The 26,863-nt window shown below is 40.0% G+C and overlaps 2 protein-coding genes across 2 annotated transcripts in view; one reads left to right on the plus strand and one right to left on the minus strand.

The window, feature by feature from the left end:
* Positions 1-6,441, plus strand: part of TAPT1 (transmembrane anterior posterior transformation 1) — a 49,483-nt gene extending 43,042 nt beyond the window's left edge. The window contains exons 13-14 of the mRNA XM_050973483.1: positions 1,512-1,672; positions 4,306-6,441. Coding sequence (XP_050829440.1) covers positions 1,512-1,672; positions 4,306-4,535 — 391 coding nt within the window. The 3' untranslated portion in view covers positions 4,536-6,441. The remainder of the gene's footprint in view (positions 1-1,511; positions 1,673-4,305) is intronic.
* The window catches only part of LOC103824290 (complement C1q tumor necrosis factor-related protein 7), a 395,389-nt gene that overhangs the window by 50,113 nt on the left and 318,413 nt on the right, over positions 1-26,863 (minus strand). The window lies entirely within an intron of this gene.

A 26,863-nucleotide genomic window follows, 5' to 3' on the forward strand; every position in this document is an offset into this window, starting at 1 on the left:
TGATACAGGGAAGTGGTGATTTATGGCCTTTTCAACTTTTGATCTCATTAAATCAGAGTCAAACTGTGCTGTGCAAACCTATTCTCTCAGAACAAAAAACATGTTACATAACAAGCATAAGAAAAACACCTTTAAAACATTAAAAATGAAGGAAACCTTCTCAACTGTCTGAAATAAAATCTGTCCCAATAATATAATAAAATTGAAAAGAAGCGCAGCTTTCAACTGATAAAAAATGATATCTTCTTTGTGGTTGCTTGGATACTAAAATGTCACTTTATTCTGACTACTGAAAGTAGTGTACTCTGCTCATTCTTCCATTTCTCTATTGAAATAGAATAAACTTACTTTTTCCTTTAAAAGTGTAGTGTACTTTGGTTTTTTGTTTGACAAGTTCTGATTACATTTACACAGAGAGATAGGGGAGCTCCTGCTGGAGTGTGCTTGGGTCACTTTATGATTAAGCAATGGGTCTGTGAATGTTCATTTCAAGTTGTCTTTTTAGTCTATTAATGATGTACATGATAAACAGACTTCAGAGAGTAGAGAACGAATTTAGAGTCTGCATTTGGTTTGCTCTTGTTACATAGCTTGATTTGCATAGAGAATATTTCATTCATTCTACAGAGAACAGATCACTCTCCTTGTTCTGCAATGAGCCTTCACTCCCTGGAGTGGACATAAGTCCACTCCACTTGCTCTATAAGTCATGTGTTGCAAAACTGAGTTTTGCAAATAAGATTTTGCAAAACTCAGTTGAATGGTAAAAAAGCACTTGATGGTAGATGAGGCCTTCCTTCAAATGAGGAGACAGGTGGGAAAGGGATGCAGTGATGTTTGTGCTGCAATTTAGTCATAGTAGAAAAAGAATCTGCCATCATCTGGACTGTGCTATGATGGTAATGCAGTAACTGCCTCTTTGGATTTGTTGAGTTTTATGGTCTGTCTTCTGTGATATGAAAAAGGACTTAGTATGATTAGCCTGTAGTTTGAAAAAGCTAGGTATTGGACTTGACAGTGCTGGGTTAATGGCTGGACTCAATGATCTTGGAAATCTTTTCCAACCTTAATGATTCCATGGTTCTGTATTTGCTGTGCTGTGGTTCCAAGTCTAGTAAAGATCCTTGGCTGGGCACACTTAATTTGGGTACATTTACTTTGGACTTGCAGTGTTGAGGGAACTTTTTAATTCTCTGTTTAAATATTTAATGTCTTAAATGGCTGCTTAATTGTCCTTGTAGTCCTTTAGTTAAATAATAAAACTTGATGTTTTATTATTTTTCTCCAGATGATTTCTGGAGCAAAAAGAAAATTAAGCATTGAGTCTGAAACAAATTGTTAAGAAAATTGTTACTTTTTGATCTTGATATTGAAAGGATTTAATTTTGTTCACTAATCCTTCTAAGACAGCACTTTCCATATGCAGTTATTTTCATATGAATAATTGCAGTATGAATAATATGCAATTATTTTAATGCGCTAATGCAGATATGTAAACAATTTTTTTCCAGGTTAATATCTCTCAAGGTCCTTAACAGCATTGTACTGCTGGGGAAGTCATGTCAATATGTGAAGGAAGCAAAAATGGAGGAGAAATTATTTAATCCTGTCGTGACTGCCACCCCAGGGAAGCCAGCTGGCAAACAGCAAGGCACATTTAAATCTTCCCAAGGTAAGGCCAGCTGCCTTGATTTGTTTTCACTGAAAATTTTTCAGACTAAATTTGATATTAAACCAGATACATGACAATGTTTGCTGCACAAACCCTGTTGCTGGACCTTAATTGTGCCATAGCACAGCTGTGAATATAATTTATAGAATTTATTGCTTTTAGTTCATGCATCTTCTTTTGGTAATCAATTCTCCTGTCTCTGATAAGATGGCACTGTGGTATGTGGAGGTGATAGAAACAATGAAATAGAAGCATGCTTTTGTTTTAAAATCATAACCATAGAATGGTTTGGTTTGGGTTGGGAGGAACCTTTAATGACCATCTAGTCCAACCCCTCTGCCATGTCACTGTGCAAATAAGTGACTATTTACACATCATCTGTAGTAGTGCTTAGGTTTAGCAGGGAAACAATCTGTATTTCTTATGGAAATCAAAGTAAAGCATGTTAGGTTTATACATAGGTATAATTAATTGTAGTTGTCATGAACATATAATGAAAAGCTTTATGAAATCCAGATAGGAATTTCAGTGGGTCTCTACCCCATTTCCAGTTTGTGCAGCACAATTTCCTCTTACAGGTCCTCAGCATCAGCAGTTAATTTATAATGGGAATATGGCATTATTGTGTTTGTGTGACACATTATAGGAGGAAACAGAAACCTTCATTGTTCCTGTCAACTGAATTGGATTGCATCTTCCTGTGGGAAAAGCTCAATGAGAGCCTTAGAGAACTTAACAGTGGGGCTTTTATTGTGTTCACTCCATGGCTTGCCAACAACTTGAACAGCTTGAAATGCAAGGTGCTTGTTAGTCGTCAGAGAGTCTGGCCAGCAAGGGGAGAGTTAAGAATCTGTCAGTGTTTGGCTTAAACCTCTGTATCTCATATGTGTCAAATCACATCAGGCAGAAACTTGGTGCAAATGTTTACTTTTAAAGTTCATATAGCTGCTTTACTTTCATGAGGAAAGAATGTGATATGAATTGTTCTGAATTCATATTTGCATTCAGTTTTGCATTTCATTAGAGGGCTATAATGATAGTATTTTAAATAAACACTATATTACTACATTTGTACATGAGTCTTAGTAAGTTGTACTTACTTATATTGAGCCTTTAACTTCCTGTATATAAATCCTGAAGACTCTTTTGAGCTGAAGTAGCACGGATGCTTATTTTCTCCAACAGAAAGAGTGTGAGCAAAAAGTAGCAACCAAAAAGCTTTTGGGGATTTTTTTCAGTGTATTCCTGGCTTCCACTGGTGATGGAAAGAAATCAATTTTACAATTTTTGGGGATTTAATATTTTTAACACCTTTTATTTACTAGAAATCTTGATTATGTGAAAGAATTATTTTACTTTCCCCAGCTTTTGCTGCTGGACTCTGCAGTATTAGTTACTCTCAGTCCCACTTACCAGGTTTTTACAATACACTCTCTCAATCCATCTCTTCTTAGGATCAGGGTAAGGGAATTAATCAGTCTGGTCTCCATTCTGCCAGCTTATAGTTTAAGTCAGTTAATTTTCTGAAGAGTTTCCACCTTGCCCACAAAAACAAAGTTAAAATTTTGAAGAATAAAATTCTAAACTTGCTCTTGAAGGATGAAAGCTCTAATTACTGGTAATCATTTATAGGCTCACCAGCTTCATCTGGAAGCTGCTGTGTAAGAAAATATTTATATTTGTAACCAAGTTCTAGAATGAAAATTACTTGTCTCCTTTTTCAGTGCAAGTTTAGTATCTTTAAATTGAATAACATTGTAGAGGGTAACCCATGTACCTCCAAGTAGTAGATGGCATACTGTGGACAGATGCTCTGCAGAAATAAATTTTTGTAGTAATTTGGATAGTGCTATCATTCTAACAGGTAACATTTCCTTGGGCTGGTCTGCAGTACTCTCCACATCAGTCAGATTTTTTCAGATTCATTTAGAAACAATAGCTCAGTCTTTACTGAGGATGAGATAATTTTTTTCTTACCTTCTTTCCTATCTCCTTGTGATTTGCTTGTGTATTTTAATTCTTTAAATGTTTTAACACAATATGTAAAAAATACATGGATATTACTTACCAATATCCTAGGTTAATGAAGCCAGTGTTCAGTTCCATTGAAGTAAGAGACAGGAATAAAAATAGACATCTTTAATAGCACTGCTTTAGAAGCAGTGCATGAGTCATTTATTAGCTATCCCTGGAGAAGGCAGGTTTATTGTACTTATATAGAGGATTAGGCACATCTAGTTCCTGCCACAGAGATTCCTTTTGTTCATTTCAGTAGCAAACATTTGTGTGATTCACACAAGGACTGTCAAAAATCTTTTTGCTTAAGCCAACAAAAATAAGCATGTATGTCCTAACTTCTGCTGCTTATGCTCTTGCTGATTATTTAAACTTCTGTAGAATTTGGTTTTTTCTATTTATTTTCTATATGTTTTTTACATCAGAAAAGGAAATCTCTTACAGTAAAGCTAAGAAGAGGTAGTGGCTTCCAGAAAGCAGTTTTCTGTTGTTCTGCTGACTTGCTGCAGCACACTTTTTCAGGATAGCTTTGGACAAATCTGGAAGTTGCACATTCTATCAATATGTCTGTGTTAAATTCATTATTATCTTTGTATAATTGTCTTCTGTTCCAACAGGAATTTCCACAGATGAAAACGGTTCTACATCAGTTACCAATCAACCAGTGCATCAGAAGGAGAATATGCCATCTTTACTCGTAACAAGCAATTCTGATCAATTTCTGACAACTCCTGATGGAGAAGAGAAAGATATAAGCCAAGACAGTTCAGAATTAAAGCACAGGTCTGCAAAGAAAGACTTGTTGGAGATAGACAGGTTTACTATTTGTGGAAACAGAATTGACTAAGAATTTATTTTTTTTTTTAAATCTATGTGCTAAGGATACTGAGCTGTTGGGACAGCAGATGCTACCAGAATGGACAGTTGCCAAAAGGCACATAAATATTTATTTAAAAACTTAAATTATTAATGGCAAAAAAATTATTAATTTCTTTCTACAAGTAACTTGGCTTGGTATCTGGTCAGGTCAAGTAAGTGATCTTTAACTTGCCTCTTGGAAAATGTGGTGGATCGTGAGTCTCTAGCCTGGTGGCAGAGCTGCAGTATCACTTTTCTGGAACACAGACTGGAGAAAAGCATAACCCTGTTCTGCATTATGGAACCATGCTTCCAGAACACTTATTTTCATGAAGGTTCCTCCAGTGTAAGGATATTCCTGGAAATGTCTGGTGACTTGACCGGAAGCTTGCCTATCCAGTTACCGTGTTTTATTAAACATCTGCAAGCAGAATTCAAAACTTGTGCTTATATCAACAAACACATAAAGCATTGGTACATAAAACAGTAAGTCGAGATAGTTATTCTTGTCAACAAAAATATTTTCAAGATGTATCTTGAAAATCTTGTAATCAGAATAAAATTTTACCTTTAAATGAAAGACTTACTGCTTAGTATTATATCTGAATACTACACACCAAGGAAAGATCACGGTAATGAAGGTTCTGCTTAACTGGGCAAATATGAAGCATATTCATTTCATGTGTTGTGTGTCCTGCAAGGCAAATTATTTAGAATTTTTTTTTAAAAAGCTGAGGATTTTGTGTTGCTGTAGGAAAAAATATTAAAGGGGCACTTCTAATGTTAAGGAACAGGAGTGTTAATTGCAGCAAGTTTTGTGTTGGAACTGTAGGTATGGCATTAACACAGCAGTAAAGAACATTGCACTGCATTTTGCATATAACTCTTAGAAGAATGACATCTGTATATTAACTTGCCTGAAAACATGCCTATAAAAGCTCACACTGACAATCAAACCATAATTATCCATTCAGTGTAATTGATTGGTTATAGTCAAACTTAAGTAGATGGACTAGATCTATAAAGAGCATTTAAGCATTACAATGCATCTTAATTTCTGGTGTGAGATGCAGAGTTGGTTGACAAAAGAAGTTTTGGAATCCTCAGACCAAGAGTGGATTAAATTTGAGCTCAAAACATAGGCTGGAGAATTTTATCAGAAGAGAGCCCTTAGTTAATGATAAATTCTTTATATGTTGTTAAAACACAGCATTAGCTTCCAAAATGCCTTTCAGACATTCAAGTAAGCACCAATTTTACTTTCCAAGGGAAGGTATCATAAAAGTACTTTAGTACTGAACAAATGAAGACAATTTGCTCTTTGCTAATTTCATAATTTGTCAGAATGGGAAAGCCAAAGTTTCCTTGCTCTATGAACATGTGAAAGTTTAATGTATCTGCTAATCTCTGAAACTTGCAGGACTACAGTAATATAGCAGATGGAGGCAGTTGGACAGAGTTACATGTCTGAGCAGACTGATAATGAGAGAACTCTGCTGTACAGTTTAGGGTTGTCTGCTCTGGTGGGAACTCCCACCAGAGTGGCTGCAGTCTTTCAGCCTCTCCTCTCCCATAAGAGTAGTGGGAGTAATGGCCAAAATCTGTGGTTATGTTTAGGGTTGAAAGTGAAAAGAAGAGGACTTGTGCTGTAGAAAAATTTGAAAATCTTTAATTTTTGATGTATTTTATACTAATTGGAGATGTTCACACATTGAAATTATCTGTCAATTTGGTGTATCTTATTTTATAATTATTTAGCAGTTGCTAAAGAAAGCTTGAAATTGCTTTAATTTTTTTTTCTGTTGAATGACATTCTGTATCAATTTTATAAGTGCATCTTGTGTGAAACTCAATAAAATTCAATTTTGTAATATTTGTTTAAAAAAGGAAAAGTACAGCGTCGACATTTCTTTTTTAGTATTCAGAGTTGGCGATCTTGCAAAGTATTTAATGTATTAATTTCCAGTTTCCATTAAGTAGGATTCTTGCAAATGTGGGACACGAATGAGTGTAAGAAGTGGGTTATCAATAGCTTCAGATCTACTTCTGTAGCAGTTGGTTGTTGCCACTTGTAGAAAGAAGATACTGATGCCAACCTATTATTAATTTGGTTTTTAAGGGCACACACCATGTGAATGAAAAAATACCGTGTCTCAGGGGAGTTGTAATGTCTGTAGTCAGTCACTACAATTGGATTTACACCTCCCCTGCAAAGCCAAGTGTGAATGCAGGACAAGCACAGGCAAAGCCCTTCCTGAGCACAGGGCATGAGTCCTGGCCTGAATCCTTCTGGTGCTTTGTCTGACACTTGAATTGTGGTGTCTGCTCTAAAGCAGCCCAGCTGGGCTTTGGCCATGGCTGGCAGACCTCTGCCTGCTCTGGAGGTGAGACTTGGTTGTCCTGGCATCATCCTAACACCAAGGTGTTCTCGAGGCACTGCTGCAGAGGGCATGGCAAACACAGCACTTCCCCTTGAGCTCCCCAAGTCTGGTAGGGGCCCAGCTGGGCTTTCCTTCCTTTTGCTGCAAGCTCTCTGATTGTTCTCATCTTTGTGTTCTGATTTATAGGGATTCCTTGGATCTCTAGCAGAGTATCTTTAATGAAAAATCACAGCTGGTTCTCTGACCCTGGGTGGTCCTCTCTCCTGTAGAGGTGGCTGAAGGGGAACAAACCACCAAACAGGAAAAAACAGCAACACCAAATTTCTCATTGATAGATACACCTGTTCATTTAGGTTTTCTTGAAAAGCTCCTGTCTTAACAGTGATACAGATAAGAGCATCACAAGTTAAGTAGTGAATAAATTAAGTTCTTCAATTGATAAATCCCTCCAAAAATAAAATCTAGGCAAGCAGTGATATTTCAGCTGAAGTCACAGTTGCCAAATTAATTCCAAAAGCACATATTGAGTACAGTGTATATTCATAATTAGTATTATTCATTATGGGAGCGTTAAGAAACAACTGGTTTTGACAGGATTATTTAATTAATCTTTTGAAGCCTTTCAGATGTTCATCAGCCAAGCAGAATTTCCCTTCAAGCATAGTAGTTTTACAATCATAACCATGCTGTTAATTTACTCTCCTCTTAATCTAAAGTGAATTTGTGGAAACTTCAACTTTGTCTCAATTTTTTGTGGTGCAAAATTTTGTCTAGTCTACTAATTTATTTGTTCCAAAGTCTGTTTCTGTGACTCAGCATAATTGATGAGGTCACTCTTGTTTAAGCCAGTGTTTGCCCAGTTGTGGCTGCTGTGCCAGCTCAGCTGTTGGGCTGGAGATGTGAATTTTCTTGGTGGTGGTGAGCAACGATGGATGCCACTTAATTATAGCACAAATGTAATCAGACTCTGTGAAGCTTCTGAAACATTTTGTCTTATAAACTGGGCTCCTCCATTGTGAGTAAACTAGGTGTTGTTCAATTCAGTCTTGGGGAGTCATAGTTTCAGAATGCTCTTCACAAATGTTAAACAAAATTTGCTTTTAAAACTTCTTCAGAATAAGTGCTCTTTCTTAGAAATTTGGACTGGCTTAATTTTGCTGATTGCAGGGAAGCAAATAGCTTTGTGTAAATACTGAGCAGCTGTCAGGGTGAGCTGCAGCTGGGACCACCTTTATCTCAAATTGCATGTAATTATATAAAATGTTTAGACTGTGAAGGCTGTCAGAAAACAATATATAATTTCTTTTAGTCTTTTTCATAGTAACTTTTATCAACCATACCTACCAAGCCTGAGTCCAGTTAGGCTTTTTTTAGGACTTCAGTATACCCTGATTTAGTAAAACACTGCCAGCACAGTTGTAAAAGATCATAAATATATAACACTAAAGAACATTTATTAGTAAGCTCACAGTTTTAATAACAAAAAAAAACCAAATTTGCAATAGGTTTTAAAAAAATTCTCAATTTTGACCAAAACACTTAACAGATTTTAAAATGTGCCTGTATTGTAACTCTGCTGCCCACCTGTGCCTCACAGCTGCAGCTTTAGACTGTGTAGGCTGTCACTGCTTCCATTCATCACCACTGCCTAGAAGAGTGATGCTATCAAGCAGAGCTGAGGTTCATTCTCAGTTGGAGGCAGTTCTGTCTGACAGATGAACTGCAAGGAAGTATTGAGCACTGGAGGGAGAGGGAGACAGAGGAGTCAGTTTTTGTGAGTACAAAGATATGGATTGCAGCATCTCCCTTGGGTTCTGGTTTTTTAGGCTGACCTGAGCAGTTGTATTACAGGCTTTGCTAGATAAATCCTGTATTCTATAGGCAAACACGTTGCATGCATTATATGTTGGGTTTGCTGCTTCCATATTTTTATATCAGAAATTACTAATCTTGGAGTGGTAGTATGAGAGCTGTGTTTCAAGTATATTTTTAATAGAGCAATCTTTGGTGTTCAAGGAAGTCTCAGGTTTTATGTTGGTTGTTCTTTCCAACCATGCTCAGCTTGTTGGACAAGAGCAATAATAACTTTATTGACAGTTCTCAGTATCAGCAGATGTTCCTGTGATGCCCAGTCCTGACAGGTGCTTAGATCACAGAGTCACTGGGTTGGAAGGGACCTTAAATATCATCTCATTCCAACACCCCTGCTCATTCCATGGGCAGGGACACCTTTCTCTAGACCGGGTTGCTCAGAGCCCTGTCCAGCCTGGCCTTGAGCACTTTTGGGGATGGGGCATCCACAGCTTCTCTGGACAACCTGTGCCAGTGTCCCACCAGTCTCATAGTAAAGAATTTCTTCCTGATGTCTAATCTAAACCTAGTTTGAAGCCATTTCCCTTGGTTCTTTCATGACATGCCCTTGTAAAAGTTTCTCCATCTTGTAGGCTCCCCGTCTGCTGTCCCAGAAAATACATTATCAAGGTAGCTCAGGAATCACTTGTTTGATATTGATAGTTTAAAATAAGTGAAATTGTAGATTCTTAGGAAGTGACACATTTGATATGCACAGAAGTGTGAAAGGAAACTTAAAATCCAGCTCTGGACAGCATATTCTTAGGACTGATACACCAAATCAACACAGGAAGGTGTGTGAGATGATGCTACCAAGTACAATCCTGGTACAGCTCTGAATGTCAGACCAAAATTTTCCTGCAGGTTTGATTTGAGCGTGGCACTCCTGTTAAAGGCAGCAATACAGCCATGAGCTACCTTTCTGCAGCCAAGGCAGCAGGAGCTGCTTGCTTTGTTCCAGGGCTCACTGCTGCACTCACTGGTTTTAGCCATTTTTTTTATCTTTTTAACCAAGCCTGTTTCACAGTATCAGAAGCTGGCTAGAGCTACTGATTCTAGCTCAGGTCCTGTCCAATCCTGATATTCCTTTCTCAATCTCAAATGACAATCTTCTTGAACAGTAAATATGTACACTGCAAATGCTGTTATTACCTTCCCACGATCTGTTTTAAGTCTTCCTTACTGAAATTTAACCTTTCCTACTTTTTGTCCATCTGTGGCATGGAGAATAGATTTTGCCTCCCCCTCTCTTTTCTTCTTACATCCTTGGCAGCTGAGAGTGCTTTGTGTTTCCCTTCAGGCTCCTGCTGAACCCCCACAATGAGTTCAGCTTCTGTTGTCCCATGCTCATTCTGAGCACAGAGCTCCAGCTGATACCTTCCATCCCAGCTGAGCTGAACCTGAGGATTACATCAGCCAGCTTTTAGCTGCCATATCCTGGTATGGAAATTCCCTCTTAAAAACAGGATGTCACTTCTGACCCAGGAGAGTTTGAATGTGCTGCAGGAACTGGAGCTTCCAATGGAGCTGCCTGATTATTCCCAAGCCTGCACTCGTGCTGTAGTATACTGCTGCCAAAATTTAAAATCCTGTATTAGAGCTGCTTCAGTTCAATTTTTTTACCATCTGTTTCTGTGGTTAGTCAAGTTTGTTTTGAACTCCTGTCAGGTAGTGTATCCACAGCCTCCACTTCACCTTTCTCTGGCACCTGCCCAATATTACTGATTAAAAACACTGAGTGGCAATGGAGCATGAAGAGAGAGACCCCTGCAAAATCTTACTGCTGTGTGAGGATGAAATGGTGATAAATATTCCCCAAGCAGGATTTCCCAAGAAGCTTTATCAGCTGCTCCAAGCAATTTTAATCTCTACTATGTTTCCTTACTTTGGAAAAATCACATGAAAGAGTATCAAAAGCCTCATAAAAGTCAACATATGTGATTATCTGCTGCTTCTCACCTTATGGTATGCTGCGTTGTTGAAGGGAAATGCACTGGTTTGAAATGATCTGACAAATTTATGCTGGCTTTCATTCATCATCACATTACTCTTCAAATGCTGAAAAGAACAAAACCCAAATCTGATTATGTGCCCAGAAAAACTGTGGAAGACTGCAGTTGGTTTGATCTATCATTTCCTTTTCCCTTTTCCAAAGATTGCTCTTTTAAATCACAAGAAATCTGCTACCAACTTTGTTAGCCACTTTTCAGAGTTTTCTGTTTTAGTGCCAAGGATAAGACCTAAGCTGAGTGAAAAATCTCACATCCCTCCATACTGATGTGTCAAGATCCCTATAAATTCCCATGAGATTGCTGGTGGTATATTTGGTAGGGAGAACGGTGGGTTTGTACTGCTGTGTTTTGTCTTAGTGTGAATAAAGTAAGAAGCTCTCATGGTGTGCGAAGCCCTACTAATGTGTCTTTGATTACCTCTAAGGGTAAAGGAGAAAAGTGCCAGTGTCACCAGAACTGATGTTTACCAAAGGCCCTTCAGCAGGAGTAGAGAAGGTAAGAGATAAATCTCTGAAGCATTTTGTGATGTCCTAAGTGATGAGAAACAAGAAAGCCAAGTCAAAGTCAGCTACCATGACAGGGTAAGGGCTGTGGCTCTCCCTCTGTCCTGGTGCTTAGCTATCTCAGGGAGATGGAGTGGTGGGCACCTCAGGCAGTATCCACAAGCAGCTGAAATGTTCAGTGAAGGCGTATTCCTACCTGTCCTTGCCTTGGATTTACAGCAACTACCTGATTTTTTCTGGTCCTTTGGCTTTAGCTGGGATTGAACAGTTAATTACTGCTTACCAATGGGCTCCTGCTATTCTTTTCCTCCCAAATCTGACTGAAAGCCTCCCCATCCTGGAAAGTCAACAGACAAAGAAGCTTCCCTTGTCAGAGGGTTCTCATCTTCCTCAACAGCTCATGCAACGCCATCCCATGGCTGAGGGTGACAAAGCCACCTTGGAAACATCACCTGTGTGCTTCCCTCCAGGAAGCTTTTGGCTTCACCTGACAGAAGGTTTAGGATTCACAAGTCTAGAGCAGCATCCCTACTGTTTTCTCCCCTGCTCTCTCCAAGTACCTTAGTTGATTGGCCAGGGTCCCTTCCTGTGTCACTTGGCTATCTTTGTGCTGCTTGGGTGCAGAGAACACATTCCCTGGGCAGGAGCCCTTCCATCACACCCATCTGAACATTTCACCAGCCCCTGCTGCTTTTTCATTGCAGTGATGACTGTAATTTGTTTTTTTGGCAAGACATTTGTTCTTTTCTACAACAAAGAATGAATTCTTACTTGCTGGCAGGATACTGGAGCAGCATAACAAACCATCTTTATTGTGGTGCTACCTGCCAGCAGAGGAAGCCTGTGATACATTAATTTCCCTTCTCCTTACCCTAGCAGGTGGAGTGAGCAACAAATCACTTTCTTCCAAATTACGTTTTTAGTGGAGAACTGTTATAATAACTCTTCTTGCTCACCTCTTTTTCTAGACTACAGTAGCTTTAAGTTCTTTCCTCTAGACTCTCCCAAACTTGGTCCCAAAGCTGGAGGCCATCCTCCTGCCAAGGCTTCCCAGAAACCTTCTGTTGGAACAAAACCAACAGTGTGATTCTTCCTTTCCATGTTATGCTCCTACTGAAGTACCTTATATTTGATAAAGCAAATTTATCATAAAGTTTGGATGTTTCTTGTGCAGCAGCATGGCCAAATTGCACCGAGTCTGGGCTGGACTTTAAAGAGATTTAAATATGAATTAATTTTATTTAAGCACCTCAATACCTTACTGAAACTGATCTCTTGCATATTCTGTTGAGCCTGGCACTTCTTATTATTAAGGTGTATTAGCCATAAATATGGATTAATGGTTTGGCTTTGGGACCCTGACACCTTGATTACAGATAATCAAATGTCACTTTATTCCAAGACCTGAAGCAGGCAGCCTAGATGCAATATCAGCTCCTCTCACAATGCCACTATCTTGACATGAACTCCTTGATGTAGTGCTGTGAAGGGGAGATGAAAGCTGCAAGCTTTGCCCAATTTCCTTTGCACTTCAACAATCTTTACATTTACACTTCCAGCGAGGTGTCAAAGATCTGGATGTTGTATTTTTGGATGAGAATTGAAATAAAACACTTCAGGCATGAAGTTAAGTCCTTGAGCCTGAAATCTCAGTGAAATACCAGCAGACCACAAAGAATCAGAGACATACTTCACCCTGACAGGTTTTCTGTGCAAATAATGTATTTTTATACAATGCTAATTTAGTGTAAAGACCCCAATCTTGTGAATAAAATAAAATGGAAAAAATAAAATAAAAAGATAAAATATAATAAAAAAACCTAAAGGCAAGTACTTGTTAAAAAAAACCAAGAAACAAATTCCACAAAAAGAAAAAAAAAAGAAAATTATAACAAAAAAGCAAACAAAAACCCATAAACAGCAAAAGCCAAAACAAACAGAAAACTCCACAAAACCCATCCCACACTATTGCTATCAGGCAAATGGTAGCAATTTCTAGGACATTGCAATTTACAAAAATCTTCCAAATTATGTGGGGCAGCTCCTCAATTGTAGCTGACTTTTCCTAATTATAACAAATTCAATTAGTAATTTCTAGGTTGTAAGTTGAAAGCACAACTATAGCTTTCCCTTCAATGCAGTAACATTTAAACATCCCTTTAATCTGAAGTAATTAGTTAGGAAATACACTACAGATCATTCTGGGACACTCCGCTAGCAAACAACTGGCATTGCTTAAAAGTTTGTGTCTTGAAAACCTTAAAAGTTTGTGTCTGCTGTCACTTATGAAAACCTACACCTCAAAGTCTATAATAGCTTTCACCTAAGCCACAGTGCTTCCTGCTTTTTGAAATGTGCAATAAATCCCTGTGCAAATGTCACATCATGCTTTCACATTTCAGTCAATAATCTCAAAACCAACAAATCTCAATCAAGCCTCATAGCAGCACGCTCTCCCACAGTGGGACATGGAATACTATTTCTGCTTAAGAAATCCATGAAATGAAGAACAGGGAATCTAGCTCACTGACCCAAAATCTGTCTCAGAGTAAGGAACAAGGCCAGAAGGACTTATAGTGCTGGTCCATCCTAAAGAACAGCACTTGCCTGAGGCAAAGAAACTCTTTGATTTACTTTAGATTTACTCATTGTGTTAGGCTTCACCAAGGGAACGTACAGGACAATTCCAAGACCAGGTTTCAGGATTACCCTTTCTCTGGGGATAAACTTCAGGGCAGGTTCACCCCTGTCTGAAACACCATGACTGATGCACACTGTGAGATTTGAAAAACAAAAAGCTTTGAATGCCACTTTCTTTTCTTGGACCTCCAGGACATCTTTTTTTATTAGTGGTAATTACTTGGAGGCTTTTGTCTGTAACCCTAAGAAGTGGAGACTTTTTCTCTACAATAAATACATAAATTGCAGATTGCTGTACAATCAGATGACCCCAGGAGTTCCAGTCTTAGGAAATACAGTGAGCACAAGTGTTGAGAGACTGCAGTGCAAAAACAACACTTGCCACCTTAACTAAACATTTTCTCCCAGGGTGGAATGCTCCTTTAGTGTAGAGAACCCACAGAAAAAAATTTGCATCATATTATCATATAATTATATGGGCTTATTAAGAGCAATCACAGTAAGAACTGAATAACTCCTAACTCCCAAGTCTGTAATGAGCAGGTTATGGAGTTGCCTGGGCTGTGCAAAGCTTTCTTTGAAGGCAGCAATTAGAGCAAACCTGACTGGGAGCAGGGTTGGCTGATATGTGGCTTGCAGAACAATTTACTTTGACTGAACTGTTGTCACAAGTTGTTGAGTTTCCAGTCACATGCAATTCTCTAGAGCTACTAATAATCTGATAACACAGAGAACATTTTTTTCTCTTTCCTTCATTAATGCACATCTGAGAATTCAGAAACCTAAGTTTAAAGAATAATCTTCCTGTGTCCTGACCTTATGGTTTCCCTGTGTGTTTGAATGGAAGTGAGAAGGCAGGTCTGCTCCAGGTCTGATGTACAATTAGACCAAATTTAGTATGGCAATATTAAAATGATTGTGCCACTTTGGTGAGGTAAAGTACACCTTATTCATACCTACCAGTTAAGTTCTGACTGGCAGCTGTGCTCTACTGCAGCTCCTCTGTTCATCTGGCAGGTGTCACTGGCTGTAGTAGAAAGCAAACAGTAAAATTCAGGTTGGCTAACTACTGAAAAAGCATCTTTTCCTCTATTTTCACTTCATTTGAGCAACATTCTCCAAAACACATCAATGTGTATGTCTGTGCCATCCTAGAAATGGTTCTTTAGCATTAATGAAATTCAGCACTGGTCACATGCTCAGGGATGAGAACTGAAGGCATTTCCTTCTCTAGCAGGAGCAATTCTTATCTGGTGTCTCCAACTGTACTGAGCAGAGGTCAACCACTGTGCTACAGTTTTAGGGAACACTTAAGGACAGTAACTGATTATCTGAAAACTTGGCTTGGGTGAGTATCATTTGCTTCTAGCAATATTCACCTACAGAAGTTGAATGGGACCATGAAAATATAACAGCACAGCAATTCTCATGTGCTAAAGAAGGCAGGTTTTGTCTGCCAAGGTGTTTGAATAGACCAGCTCTCTTCCATAAACTCCAAGTAAATTGTAGTTCAAATTTATTTGTTTCCAAGAAAATCACAACATGCAAATCAAATGCTTCTGTCTCAAAATCCAGACATAGTACATCTCTAGGTTATAAAACTGATCAAAGATGTACTAACACTGTATGAAAAATGCTGGTTTTCACATATTCCTCAATGCAAACACTAAACATTCCCTTAATTTCAGAGAGCTTTATTAGGAGGCTTTCTTACAAGAGTCAGAAAGAAATATAATGCTCATCTTTGTTTTCTCGTTCATGGTAACACATGGACAAGCCCTAAAGCCAGGCAGATTTAATTTGTAACTCAGGGAATTTCTTAACATCTTCACAGGTTTCACTCCGGATTGCTGCACTAGTGAACCAAGACAGGGAAAGATCAGAAAGGTGTTTCAGGCTGTTTTAACTGCAGAAGGGAACTGAACTTGGATGCATCTTTAATGGCATTGTTCAGCAGAGCCTGAAAGAGACCAAACAGGACGGTGTCCTTTCTAACATCTCATCAGCCTTACAGCCAGTACCCAAATCCTGCCTTTAAAAACTTTCTTTTAGGGCCCTGCTATGTGTGCTTTTGCAGCTGTACCCACGGCAGTCCCACTGGCCCCTCTGAGCTCTCCTTTTTTCTCTCCTGCTCATGCCTGCACCTACTTAAGCAATACCCAAGAGAGCTTTGTGGCTAAGCCTTGTAGTTAATAAGATTCAAAGCTTTCCTCCTGAAGTCGTTACCACTCCTGCAAAGAGTGTCTTGGGTTAGGAACCTTAGTGTCCCTGGGTTAGTGACCTCCCTGAGACTCTGAGTCTCCCAGGGCAGATGGTGCTCCCTTCCCCCCTCCTCAGGTGGGAGACTGAAGGCAGAGATTACAGGGCGAGAGAAGAACAATTTACTGCAAAGGACAAGGAGATAAGAAAACCAAAGTAACAGCAACGATATTAATAATAAAAGGTGCAAGACAAAGAGGCTATTTACACAGAAAAAACACGACAAAGTATCAGCCAGCTCTTCCCACCACAGCATTTCTCCCTCCCCGCAAAGAGTGAGCGTGTCCCTTACTCCTGTACCTCTCAGTGATGTGAGATGGTACCCAATCGGCCACCGTAAAAAATTAACCCTTCCCTGGCTGAAACGGGGACACACAGCCACTTTACTATAGCCACTTTACTATAGCAGTCCTCTTCCCTCGCTGGGCAAGGTTCCAGTGCTGGTGGCTGATGGAAAGAAATGAGTTTGAGTTGGACTGCCAATGCTGTGGGGTTTCACACACATTCTCCTCCCTACCCTGTGAGCCTCTTTTTAACATCCAGCCCCTCCTCTCAGTTAGCTGATTTGCTGCTACAAGACCCTTCTAACACCTCAATAATCTCATTTAACCTAACGGGGACCTATTTAACCCATGGGTTAACAGAAGAGCCCACGGGGGAGAGTGAGGCTATCAGAGACAAGGACAGAGCCCTGGCACACCGAAGAGCAGCTGCTTTTCCAAAGAACACCCTGTTTCACCAGCAGCAGTGAAGAGATGGAGATAAAGGCAACTGTGAACTAGTGTACAAACCGGGTTCTCAACACTTCCAGTCAGGACCACTTTTTCCAGAACATCTGGAATTGATACTAATCAGTTCTCCATCTTTGATTTTCCAATATTTTTTACTGTTTTCCTACTATCTCTTGCACAATTAATGCAAGTTGTTTGTCCCCTTTTATGGCCACCATATGTTGAAAATCAGAGCTCTGAAGGCAGACTCAGTGCTGCACAAGCTGTTGCAGTGTTTGAGTGGAGCTGCTGGAGCTCTGCCAGGCGAGGTTCCTCTGGACCCATCCTGCTGCACTTGCTGCTGTCTGTTTCCCAGATTCAGTAATATTCCCAATAGCTCTAGTGATCAGGGAAAACACTTGCACAAACACAAGCAAGAGCAGTTCCTATAATCCCCAAGGATTGTCAACAATTGAGAGGCTGAGCTGGAATTTGATATCTGTAAAAGACTCCAGTGAGAAATTTTCCAGGTTTATGTGCTGCTCTGTCCAGCAGTTGTTTGATGTCCAACTCAGAAATAAAAACCACCATTGTCACCAGAAATTCTTTTGATGAATATCTGAAAAATGCTTCTAGCAGGATCACTATTTCCTCTGATGTCTCTATTTAAAAAAAAAAAAAAATCATTAGGGCAAGTTACTCAGAAAACAAATTAAACTTCTTGTATATTATTTTGACAAGAAGCCCAGTCAATTCCCAAGTTTTATGTAAGTATTCTGTCCTGAAAAAAATAGTCTTTGCATCTGGGATATATAATTTTCTGGCAGCTAACTTGTCTGTTTTCAAGTCCTGTACAGGTGATTTTAGTGTAACTCTGCACAGCCACAAGTGTCTGAATTAGAGTCTTGGATTCCTTCTGTAACAGGGACTGTAGGCCTGCACAAGTGAAGGCAGCACCAGCTCTGCCTGTCTTAGATGCTTGACAAAGGCACAGGTGGAGGATTTGGCTTGCAGTTCTTGGATATCAGACATCCCTTCTTCCTGTGGATCTTCTTTATGATGCCCACTGGCAAATATAGGGTAGCTCCTGCTTCACTCTTTTTCAGAAGTGTCCATACTTTGGCTTTGGCTATTGGCATCAGGAGGCTTGGAGTTCTTGTGCCATTATATGAAAAAATACCATTATGCAGAACATAATTGTGTAAATAGAAATGGTTGGTTTGATTTTGAGAGCATGGAGGAGATCTCCCTGATCAAGGAATGCCCCAAGGGAGGCAATATTCATCCAGTAGAGGTAATGGAGGGATGCTGAGTGATGAGGGCACAGCATGATATGGACTATGACATTGAGTGGAAATAACACATGAGTGCAAATAAAACTCAAATTTCCCTAGTCAGCCAAATTGAGGTAGCAAGAAAGTAGTGGTCATAAAAGATGAAACACCGAATAGTTGGTTTTTTTTGGTGGGGTTTTTTTTTGGTAATGGCATAAATATAACCAGGTGCACCCAGAAAATACTGGGAAAAGGCTCCAGGCTGAACAAAGATATCTCTGTTTCTTTGCAGCTGGAAATTGAAATAACTGTTTTGTGGGTTTTGGTTTGGTTTTTTTTTTTTAGTTTTTTTTTTTGTTTGTTTGGTGTTTTTTTTTTTTTTTTTTTTTTTTTTTTTTTTTTTTTTTTTTTTTTTTTGTTTGTTTGTTTTTGTTTTTTTTTTAATGACTTCAGAGTTCCTGTTATTCCAAAACAGAGGAGGGAGGGTGTCATCTGCCTTTAAGCTGGCTGCCCTGATGGTGAGCACAATGAACACTGAAAAACAAGACTATTGCAGTATGAACAAGTTGTCAGCTTGAGGATGGACTTTTCCTTTTCTTAATCTTTCTCCAAACAGGTAATGGGAGAGGCTCCAGCATTGTCATTTTCTTGGGGAAGAAGTAGTTCTCCCTGCTCAGTTCTTGAGGAACTGCATGAGTGACACTTATTATTTCCTTTTATTTTATTTTCTCTTTTAAGCATTGTTATTTCTGTGTCTTTAAGCAGCTTTGCACTATGGATCACATCTATTTTGAAACCCAGAGACTAAGTTTTGTATGAATACCAGTTAGAGAACCTGAATCCTTATCAGCAAGACTCAAATCCCACCAGTATTACATTTTGCATAAAATATTCAGAATGAACTACATATATTTGTAGGGCAAAGGAGCTGTAAATAAGTAAATAGGAAAAAAATGATGTAGGAAAGCATGGCCTGAAGTGTGTATCTAAGACTTGGGAAGTTATGCATAATGAATAGGTAAGCGTGCTGCTGAATTTGGAGAGTTTCTGTAGGTGGATGATGGAAATTGCACAGCACTGATGTGTAAATAATGCACAATCACTTAGTAATTCTGACCTGTTACTTCTGAAACAGAGGAGAATGTGCCAGGAAGAGCCTGACAATAATGCTCAAAATCAGTGCTCAAAATCATGAACATATACAGCTCCCAGCAGCCGTTACAAAGGCAGAATGACAATTTGGGAATGGTATTTTGGTGATTCCTTCACCTCTCCTGCCCTCACTCATCACAAGGGGTTTCTTGCAATTCCATGGATGAGGGTTTCCATTGCAGGATGTTCAAATACTGAACTTTTCAGTTGGTGGAGGGAAAATTCACCTAAAATGTGTGTCCTTTCTACAGGCAACTGAAAACAAGTACATGCACAGTCTAATTTATTTATAAAATCTCAGAAATGGGCATGTGCTGCTGTAGATGAATCTAAAAGAACAGCTGGCTCAAGCTAGATGCTGTGGATTGAAATACTAATTAATGTTTTTCTAAAGGCTGTATCTCATACTGCAATTCACCCCAGGACCAGGGAAAAAAGACATTTCACAGCAAGAGGCTGAGCACTGCCAGTGTTTATATGCTATTGAAACTTCACTCAAAAGCAGCACAAATTTACCCTGAGCTCTTCCTCTGCTTCCACATCCCTAAGTGGCTCTTTGCAACAGACCACAGTGTTTGTATTTGGAGCAAAACAATTGTAAATACAGAAGCCAGTAAGAAACTAATGTTTTCTATATGCTGATATTTTATCTACTGCCTCTCTGCTCTGGTAATTGCCTTGGTGTTGGCAGTGCTGGGACCCCCAGGTAACTCTGCCCAGCAGGTGCATGAAATATTGTGTTGTCTCCAAGAGGGGCCACATGCTGGGGAGTCCTCATTCAGACCCTCTTGTTTTGGTAAGTAAAAGTAACCAGATCTTTTAAAATCTGGAGGAAATAAATCCTCTACATATTTTTTCCAATTACTGAGGACAAGAAAACCCCTTTACCTTCTCTTTGGTTTCTACAAATTAACTGGAGGGGACTAAGTTGGAGGCCTGGGTCTTTCTCCAGTTGGCAGCAGTGTTTTGGTCTTTATTTCAGCCCCTGGCCTCTGAGGCACCAGGACTCCTGCTGTCCTGGCAATCTGATCCAAAATAAAATAATGCTGTGGCTTTGGTAGCTTCCCATTAGGCTTTTTATTGCCCCTCTGTGAAGTGCCCCTTCCTTGCTTGGGGAGCCCCAACAGCCTCTCTGTTTGTTGATAAGACCAAAGGAAGATCTTCCCACAGTACAGAACCCAGAGCTTTGCCCCTGTCTGACATGCTGTCTAAAAAAATCAATAAAGGAATAAAATCTTTCAGGAAACATCTTAAATATTTGTGATACTTGTGCTTGAAGGTGATGTATGTTTGTCTCTGAATATGGAAAACCAACTCCCGTCCAGTGCGGTCAGAATGGATAAACAAGGTGTCATGCATAATTTTAATGGTGGAAATAACTTTCCATGGGTGACAGAATGAGGATAAATGCATTTAATATGAAATCCTTGTTTATATATGGACACATAGCCTATATTTCTCATACATGGTGATGTATTTTCTAAAGTGTTTTTAAGGATTTAATAGCTCCAGTTCTGCTCAAAAGAGATTCCACCAGACCATGTGGAAATTCTCCCCTTCCTTTAAGAAGTTTAATACATGGGCAAAAGAAGCAGCTGCTGAAGGCAGAAGCCTGACAGGGTCAGCAAAAGCCCCCACATGAAGCAGCCATAGCATCCTTTGCCTACAAGAAGAGGAATTGCTGCTGGTAGTGAGGGGCTTGGGGGGTTGGCTGTGTGGGGCAGGGCTGCTCTGGTGGGGGGCAGAGGCAGCTCTGCCCCATTCTTCAGTGGGAGCTGTATCAGGAGGTGCTCACTGCAAGAAAACAGAAATTCAGCTCTTTCTGTTCTGTCAAGAAAACTTGCTCCAGTCTTGCAACACTGACCCATGTAACACTGAAGCCCTGTGGAGGATGAGTCTGAGTTCTAACATGACACTCTGATCTCAGCTGAGCTTCTCTCGTGTGGTGGGGGAAGCAAATAAAAGCATGAAAAAGGGGCTAAAATATATTTGGAATCTTCTGCCCCATGTCAGTGGCCATGATAGCTGCACAGTTGCCATGCTGAAGGCAGCCTTTTTCTCAGTCAAAACACAACAAAAGGGAACAATTCTCAATTGAGTATTGAGGCGCTGTAATTTCATTTCCAATGGCTTTCCTACTATCTGAAGCAAAAGGCCAGCACTGCCAGAGGGATCTGAATGGTTCTGACTAATATAAACAAGTATTCAGATGTGATTCTTCCTTTGCAAGCTGATCCCCTCGTGTATTTACCTAAGCCATTCTCTTCTGGGGGTAGCTTGATGACACACTTCCAGCGCAAGAATCACTAAACTAGATTTAGTCATGCATACTTGAGTCACAGTCTTGTGTTACTTAATTTAGTACAGGCCATTAAATATTTTTACCTCTGTATTAGGGTCAGGATAGGAGAACTAATCAAGAGAGATTCACAGAGGCTTTATGTGTCATACAAAGTACTCAAGCTAATCTTCCACACTCAAACTTACTCCTCACCACATGTGACTGAGAGAAAAATCCACAGAGGTCAGACAGTTCATGTATATACACATGTATTTACATGTGAGTTTGCTGAGACAAGTGTGCATGTGTGCAGGGGAAATATTAAACATTAAAACTATCTTCATTTCAAAGCAAAGCATTTCAAGGTGAGAATAAAGATGTTCAAGGTCAGCCAGAGCAGAGGCACAGAATCCCCAGCCTGGTCTGACCTGAAGATGTTTTGTTAATTCACCATGGGGGTATTGCAGTGGCACAAAATACTGCTTAGTTCAGCATTGCTACCTTGGAGGAGGATGTGCTTGTTGGGGTTTCAAAGCACATGGTTTATTAATATATTGAGACAGTTACACTGGTGCAAACATCCTTGTTACACAGAGACCCAAAGTAAAAAGACACATTTGGCATAATCATTTTGGAAATCTTAATCTATTTATCCTCTTTAGTATTCATCTTGTTAAACATGTACAGCACTAGATAAATTGGTGCTACTTAAATATTTATCAAATGTCTCCCTGCATGTTTAAATAGCAAGCAGGCAGCCAGTCATAAACATCAACATTTTTTTTTTATCATTCCTCCACGATCATCTACATTTCTTCTTTGTCCCTCAAAGGCTCAGGATCACAGTCAGCCCAGTGCCACAGAGCAGGGAGAAGGCAGGCAGGGTCTGACAGGCTGGGCTACAGGGGTGGGAGCAGAGCCCAGAAGCGCCTTTGGGCTGAGCCCCGGGTCCCTGGCCCAGCAGTGCAGTCCCTGTGTGGGGCTGCAGGGCTGGAGCCGTGCTCAGCTCCTCGCACAGTTCCCTGTCCCTCTGTGGGGCTGCAGGGCTGGAGCCGTGCTCAGCAATCCTCGCACAGTTCCCTGTCCCTGTGCGGGGCTGCAGGGCTGGAGCCGTGCTCAGCTCCTCGCACAGTTCCCTGCCCCTCTGTGGGGCTGCAGGGCTGGAGCCGTGCTCAGCTCCTCGCACAGTTCCCTGCCCCTGTGTGGGGCTGCAGGGCTGGAGCCGTGCTCAGCTCCTCGCACAGTTCCCTGTCCCTCTGTGGGGCTGCAGGGCTGGAGCCGTGCTCAGCTCCTCGCACAGTTCCCTGTCCCCTCTGTGGGGCTGCAGGGCTGGAGCCGTGCTCAGCTCCTCGCACAGTTCCCTGTCCCTCTGTGGGGCTGCAGGGCTGGATCTGTGCTCAGCTCCTCGCACAGTTCCCTACTGCTCTGTGGGGCACCAAGCAAGCCTTTCAGCACATTTTCATTCAGAACAAGTTTTGTTTACCCCCATGATTCCAAATCTCACCCTGGCTTCAAGCTGTTGTATTATCACAACCTTTTTCTGCAAATAAGCATTAAAAACCTGGTTTGCATCACTATCAGGAAGCTTAAAAGCAGAATGGGAAGAAGAGAACTATTTTAATATGAATTACACAATCATAGCAACAACCGTGAAGACAATCTCATCCCACCCCCTATTTCAGTGGTGACTGGTACGTTTCAGCAGTGCTGAAGTTTGTGCCAGGTGCATGCAAGGAATTGCAATTAGAATTTGCTTCCAGCCACGTTTCACACAGCACCAGTGCCTGCCAAGCACAAACGTGCATTCCACTGCGGGGTGCTAGAAGGAGAAATGGAAGCAAAGGGTCCTGGGCAGACCAGGGCATGGTACAGACCTGGCCTCTGACACCAGCACTGGATGTCCGACAGGTTCCTTGGGCTCAGCACAGTTTGTTTCAGCTGCATGAGGGATGACAGGGCCAGAGCACAGCCAGGACATCCTGCACTGCAATAGCATCTCCCTTGGAGGAGCCATGCACTTCACAAGCATCTTTGCTTCCCTTTTACAGACAAGAAAATCAGTGAAAAGAGACTACAATAACTTTCTGCCATATGTATTAAGAGTTGTGGAACCAACAAAATCAAACCTCTCTGACTTCTAGTTTTGTGCTAGGAGTTTTCCCACAAAACCATATTTAACCCTGCTCCATGTGCAGCCAAGAACACTGATGGTGCATTATTCTTTTCACTGTACAAAATAGGACATTTAGTATTAATGTTCAGTGACAATATCTGAAGGTGTTTCAAGTAGAGTTTTTGGGGGCCCAATTCTGTACCTTCCAAAACTTTCCTTGATGATACAGATAAAGGAGTGGAGGGTGTCCTTATAAAATATGCAACTGATGCCAATTTGAGAGACTTCAGCAAGCATTGTGGAGACAGAATTATTCAAATTAGTCCTTCGAAGCTGGGAAAGTTCTAAATCAAATATATGAAATCAAATAAGGCAAAGTGAAAAGGAGGAAAAAAATAAATTCAAACACACATCCAAAAAACCCCCAACCCTGAAAATACATGCCTGTATTTTACTGACCAGCAGTACTGCATAAGAGATTCTGTATATTGCAGGAACCAACCACACACTGAGTAAGTGCCTACCAAGAAGGCAGATTCATCAGTGCACGAAGAAGAGGCTCTTTATGATGTGGGATGTTGTTAGGTTGCTTTCCTCAGGAAAGGAGCTCTCAGCTGGACTAGCATGTTTACACAGGGGAGCTACATGTTTTAAAGGACACATGCAAATTGGAGAGAGGTCACAAGACAGAAATGACAACATGACTCTTAGGATAGCTTTGAAGAACTGGGCTTTGATCCAGAAACCAGAAGACCAGAGAAAGGACATACTAACATGTTCCACAGCATGTTTCAGTATTCCAAACACTGTTACAAAAGGACAATCAATTATTCCCCATGTCCACTGAGGGAAGGATGAGAAGAACTTAACCTAATTTTCAGCAAAGAATATTTAGGTTAAATATTAGGTAAATTTTCTTATTATGAGCATAATTAAGTGTTGGACCAGACTGCCTGAGGGACATGGTGTGAGGCACTGCCTTCAATGGAGCTGCTAGAGTGCAAGTTGGACAAGTGCCTCAGGATGTTCTGGGAAGAATCTGCACCTGGGTGGGGGAATTGGGGACCCTTCCCACTCTGGTTCTCTACACATGTGGTATTTCTCCTCTTCTGAGATCCACTGACCCAATGAAATGTGATATTCTGGACACTACTGTCTGTCTTAATAGTCATCTGGTCTTCATAGCAGCTTCTGGAGCAAAAGAGAGAGGCTACAAGTTTGCTATAACTAATTAAACAACTCAGTTAATAAGGCTGAATAAAAGTGCTCCAGAAAAATTATTTTGGTCACAAATAAGTTCAAAATGACTTCATACTATGATCAAAGTACTGCTAAATCTGTGCTAAACCTCTTCCTGCCCACCAAAAAGAACTGACATTTTGCAGATTTGAAATACAGCAACTGAGGCAGCCTGGATACAAAGGTTAACCTAGACAGATTAATATGAGCTTGTATAAAGCTCTTAATGCTATTCTAAATGCTAATAGTGACTGACATTATAGGGTTTCCTGGAACTGATTTAGAAAGACAAGAATTGTTTGCAATAAAAGTCTGTTTATCTTTCAAGAAGAGCAAGAATTCCTTAACTAGCCAGCAATTTAACCAATTATGGTCTCATTTAACAGAAAATTCATTTCTAAACACAGCATTTATCTGTCTGATTTCCCAAGACACTGTACTCTACCATACACTGCTCTTCAAACAGGGCTCCAGAAGCACTGCTGAAATATATGTTGGCAAAAAGCTGTGGAAAAAGACAAGTTTTATTTTAACCATTTTGCCAGTCAGTAAAGTGAATTGTTTCCTCGAGGTGAGAATGAGTGGGACAGACATTCCTAGTGAGGGGCTTCACATTCTCATTGTCCATCCCCATGTCTGTTGTTCCACAGCCTGGGAGGGACAGCTCCTGGTTAAGCAGTAAATGATCCTCAGTGCTCTTCAGCACACAGGTGCTCTGTGGAGTTGCTTTTGAAGCTTTTCAGCCATGCACATTTCTCCTTTTTATTTCAGCCAAACTCATAATTTTCCCTTCTCTTTTTTTTTCTTTTTAGTGAAATAACAAATGCGAGACTATTGTGAATCTGGCAAAGGCATAAGAGGAATTTTGAGGACCTCAGGGAGCTGAGCCATTTCACTGAGAATAATCTTAGCTCACAAATAGAACAGCAGTCCCTGGTAGTATTGCAAATCCTGCTTCAGCAGCAAAAATATCTTTGATTTTTTTTTTCCCTCTTAAAGAAAGAGAGAAAATAATATATTTTAAATCTTTAAGTGTCTCTGCCAAGAACTTTAGGCCAGATGATCCTTGAGGTTCCTTCCAATCTGGTATTCTAGGATTCTGTGATTTAGGCTTCCAGTTATGAAATACTATCTCCCCTCCTTCATCACAGAAGAACCTCAATGTTAAAAAAAGATATTGAAGTTCTCAGAAAAAATCAAAATACAAGGTACTTACAGGAAATAAATATGAAAATGGCTATAATATTAACTAACTTAGGCTGAAAATTCAACTGGAAGAATTTTTTAAGTGTATGTGGTATTCTGTGCCATTAAGTACAAACTAATAACATTTGGTGTATACCAGAATTCAAATTTGGCCAACAGCTGAACACACATTTATCTCTTCTTGTTGAGTTCAGTGTAACTGTATTCATTCCCATCCAAGGGAATGCTTCCTAGTATTTTTTGGAATTTTCATAGATTCACATAGGCAGGAAATATTTTTGATGTGATCTCTCTGCTCTTTGGCAACTCTTGGGCAGAATTACTATGCACACTTTTTTATACCATTTTGCTGGGTTTTGCTCTGTGTATTGAGATATTCTGCAAACTACTTAAATCCAATTACAAAACCACTGCACTGTGCATGTTTCATAATATGAAACAGCTGCTAAGGAAAGCTCAAAATACATCTCATGTGCACTTTTTAATTACATGCCTTTACTGTACCAACTCTCAGCTCATACAGAATATATAAACTAATACATTTTACTGCAGTGAATTGTAGATTACTTTTTATAGGATGACTGCTTCTACAAGTACAGCACAAATTGGGAATTTATTTATTTCCATACTACAAATAGCAGGGGGTAACAGCTACAAATCTGAAAAAGCAAACATTCAAGCCTGTACAGAGGTGAA

This window comes from Serinus canaria, chromosome 4 (genome assembly GCF_022539315.1).
Source record: "Serinus canaria isolate serCan28SL12 chromosome 4, serCan2020, whole genome shotgun sequence".
In the NCBI taxonomy this organism is placed as follows: domain Eukaryota; kingdom Metazoa; phylum Chordata; class Aves; order Passeriformes; family Fringillidae; genus Serinus; species Serinus canaria.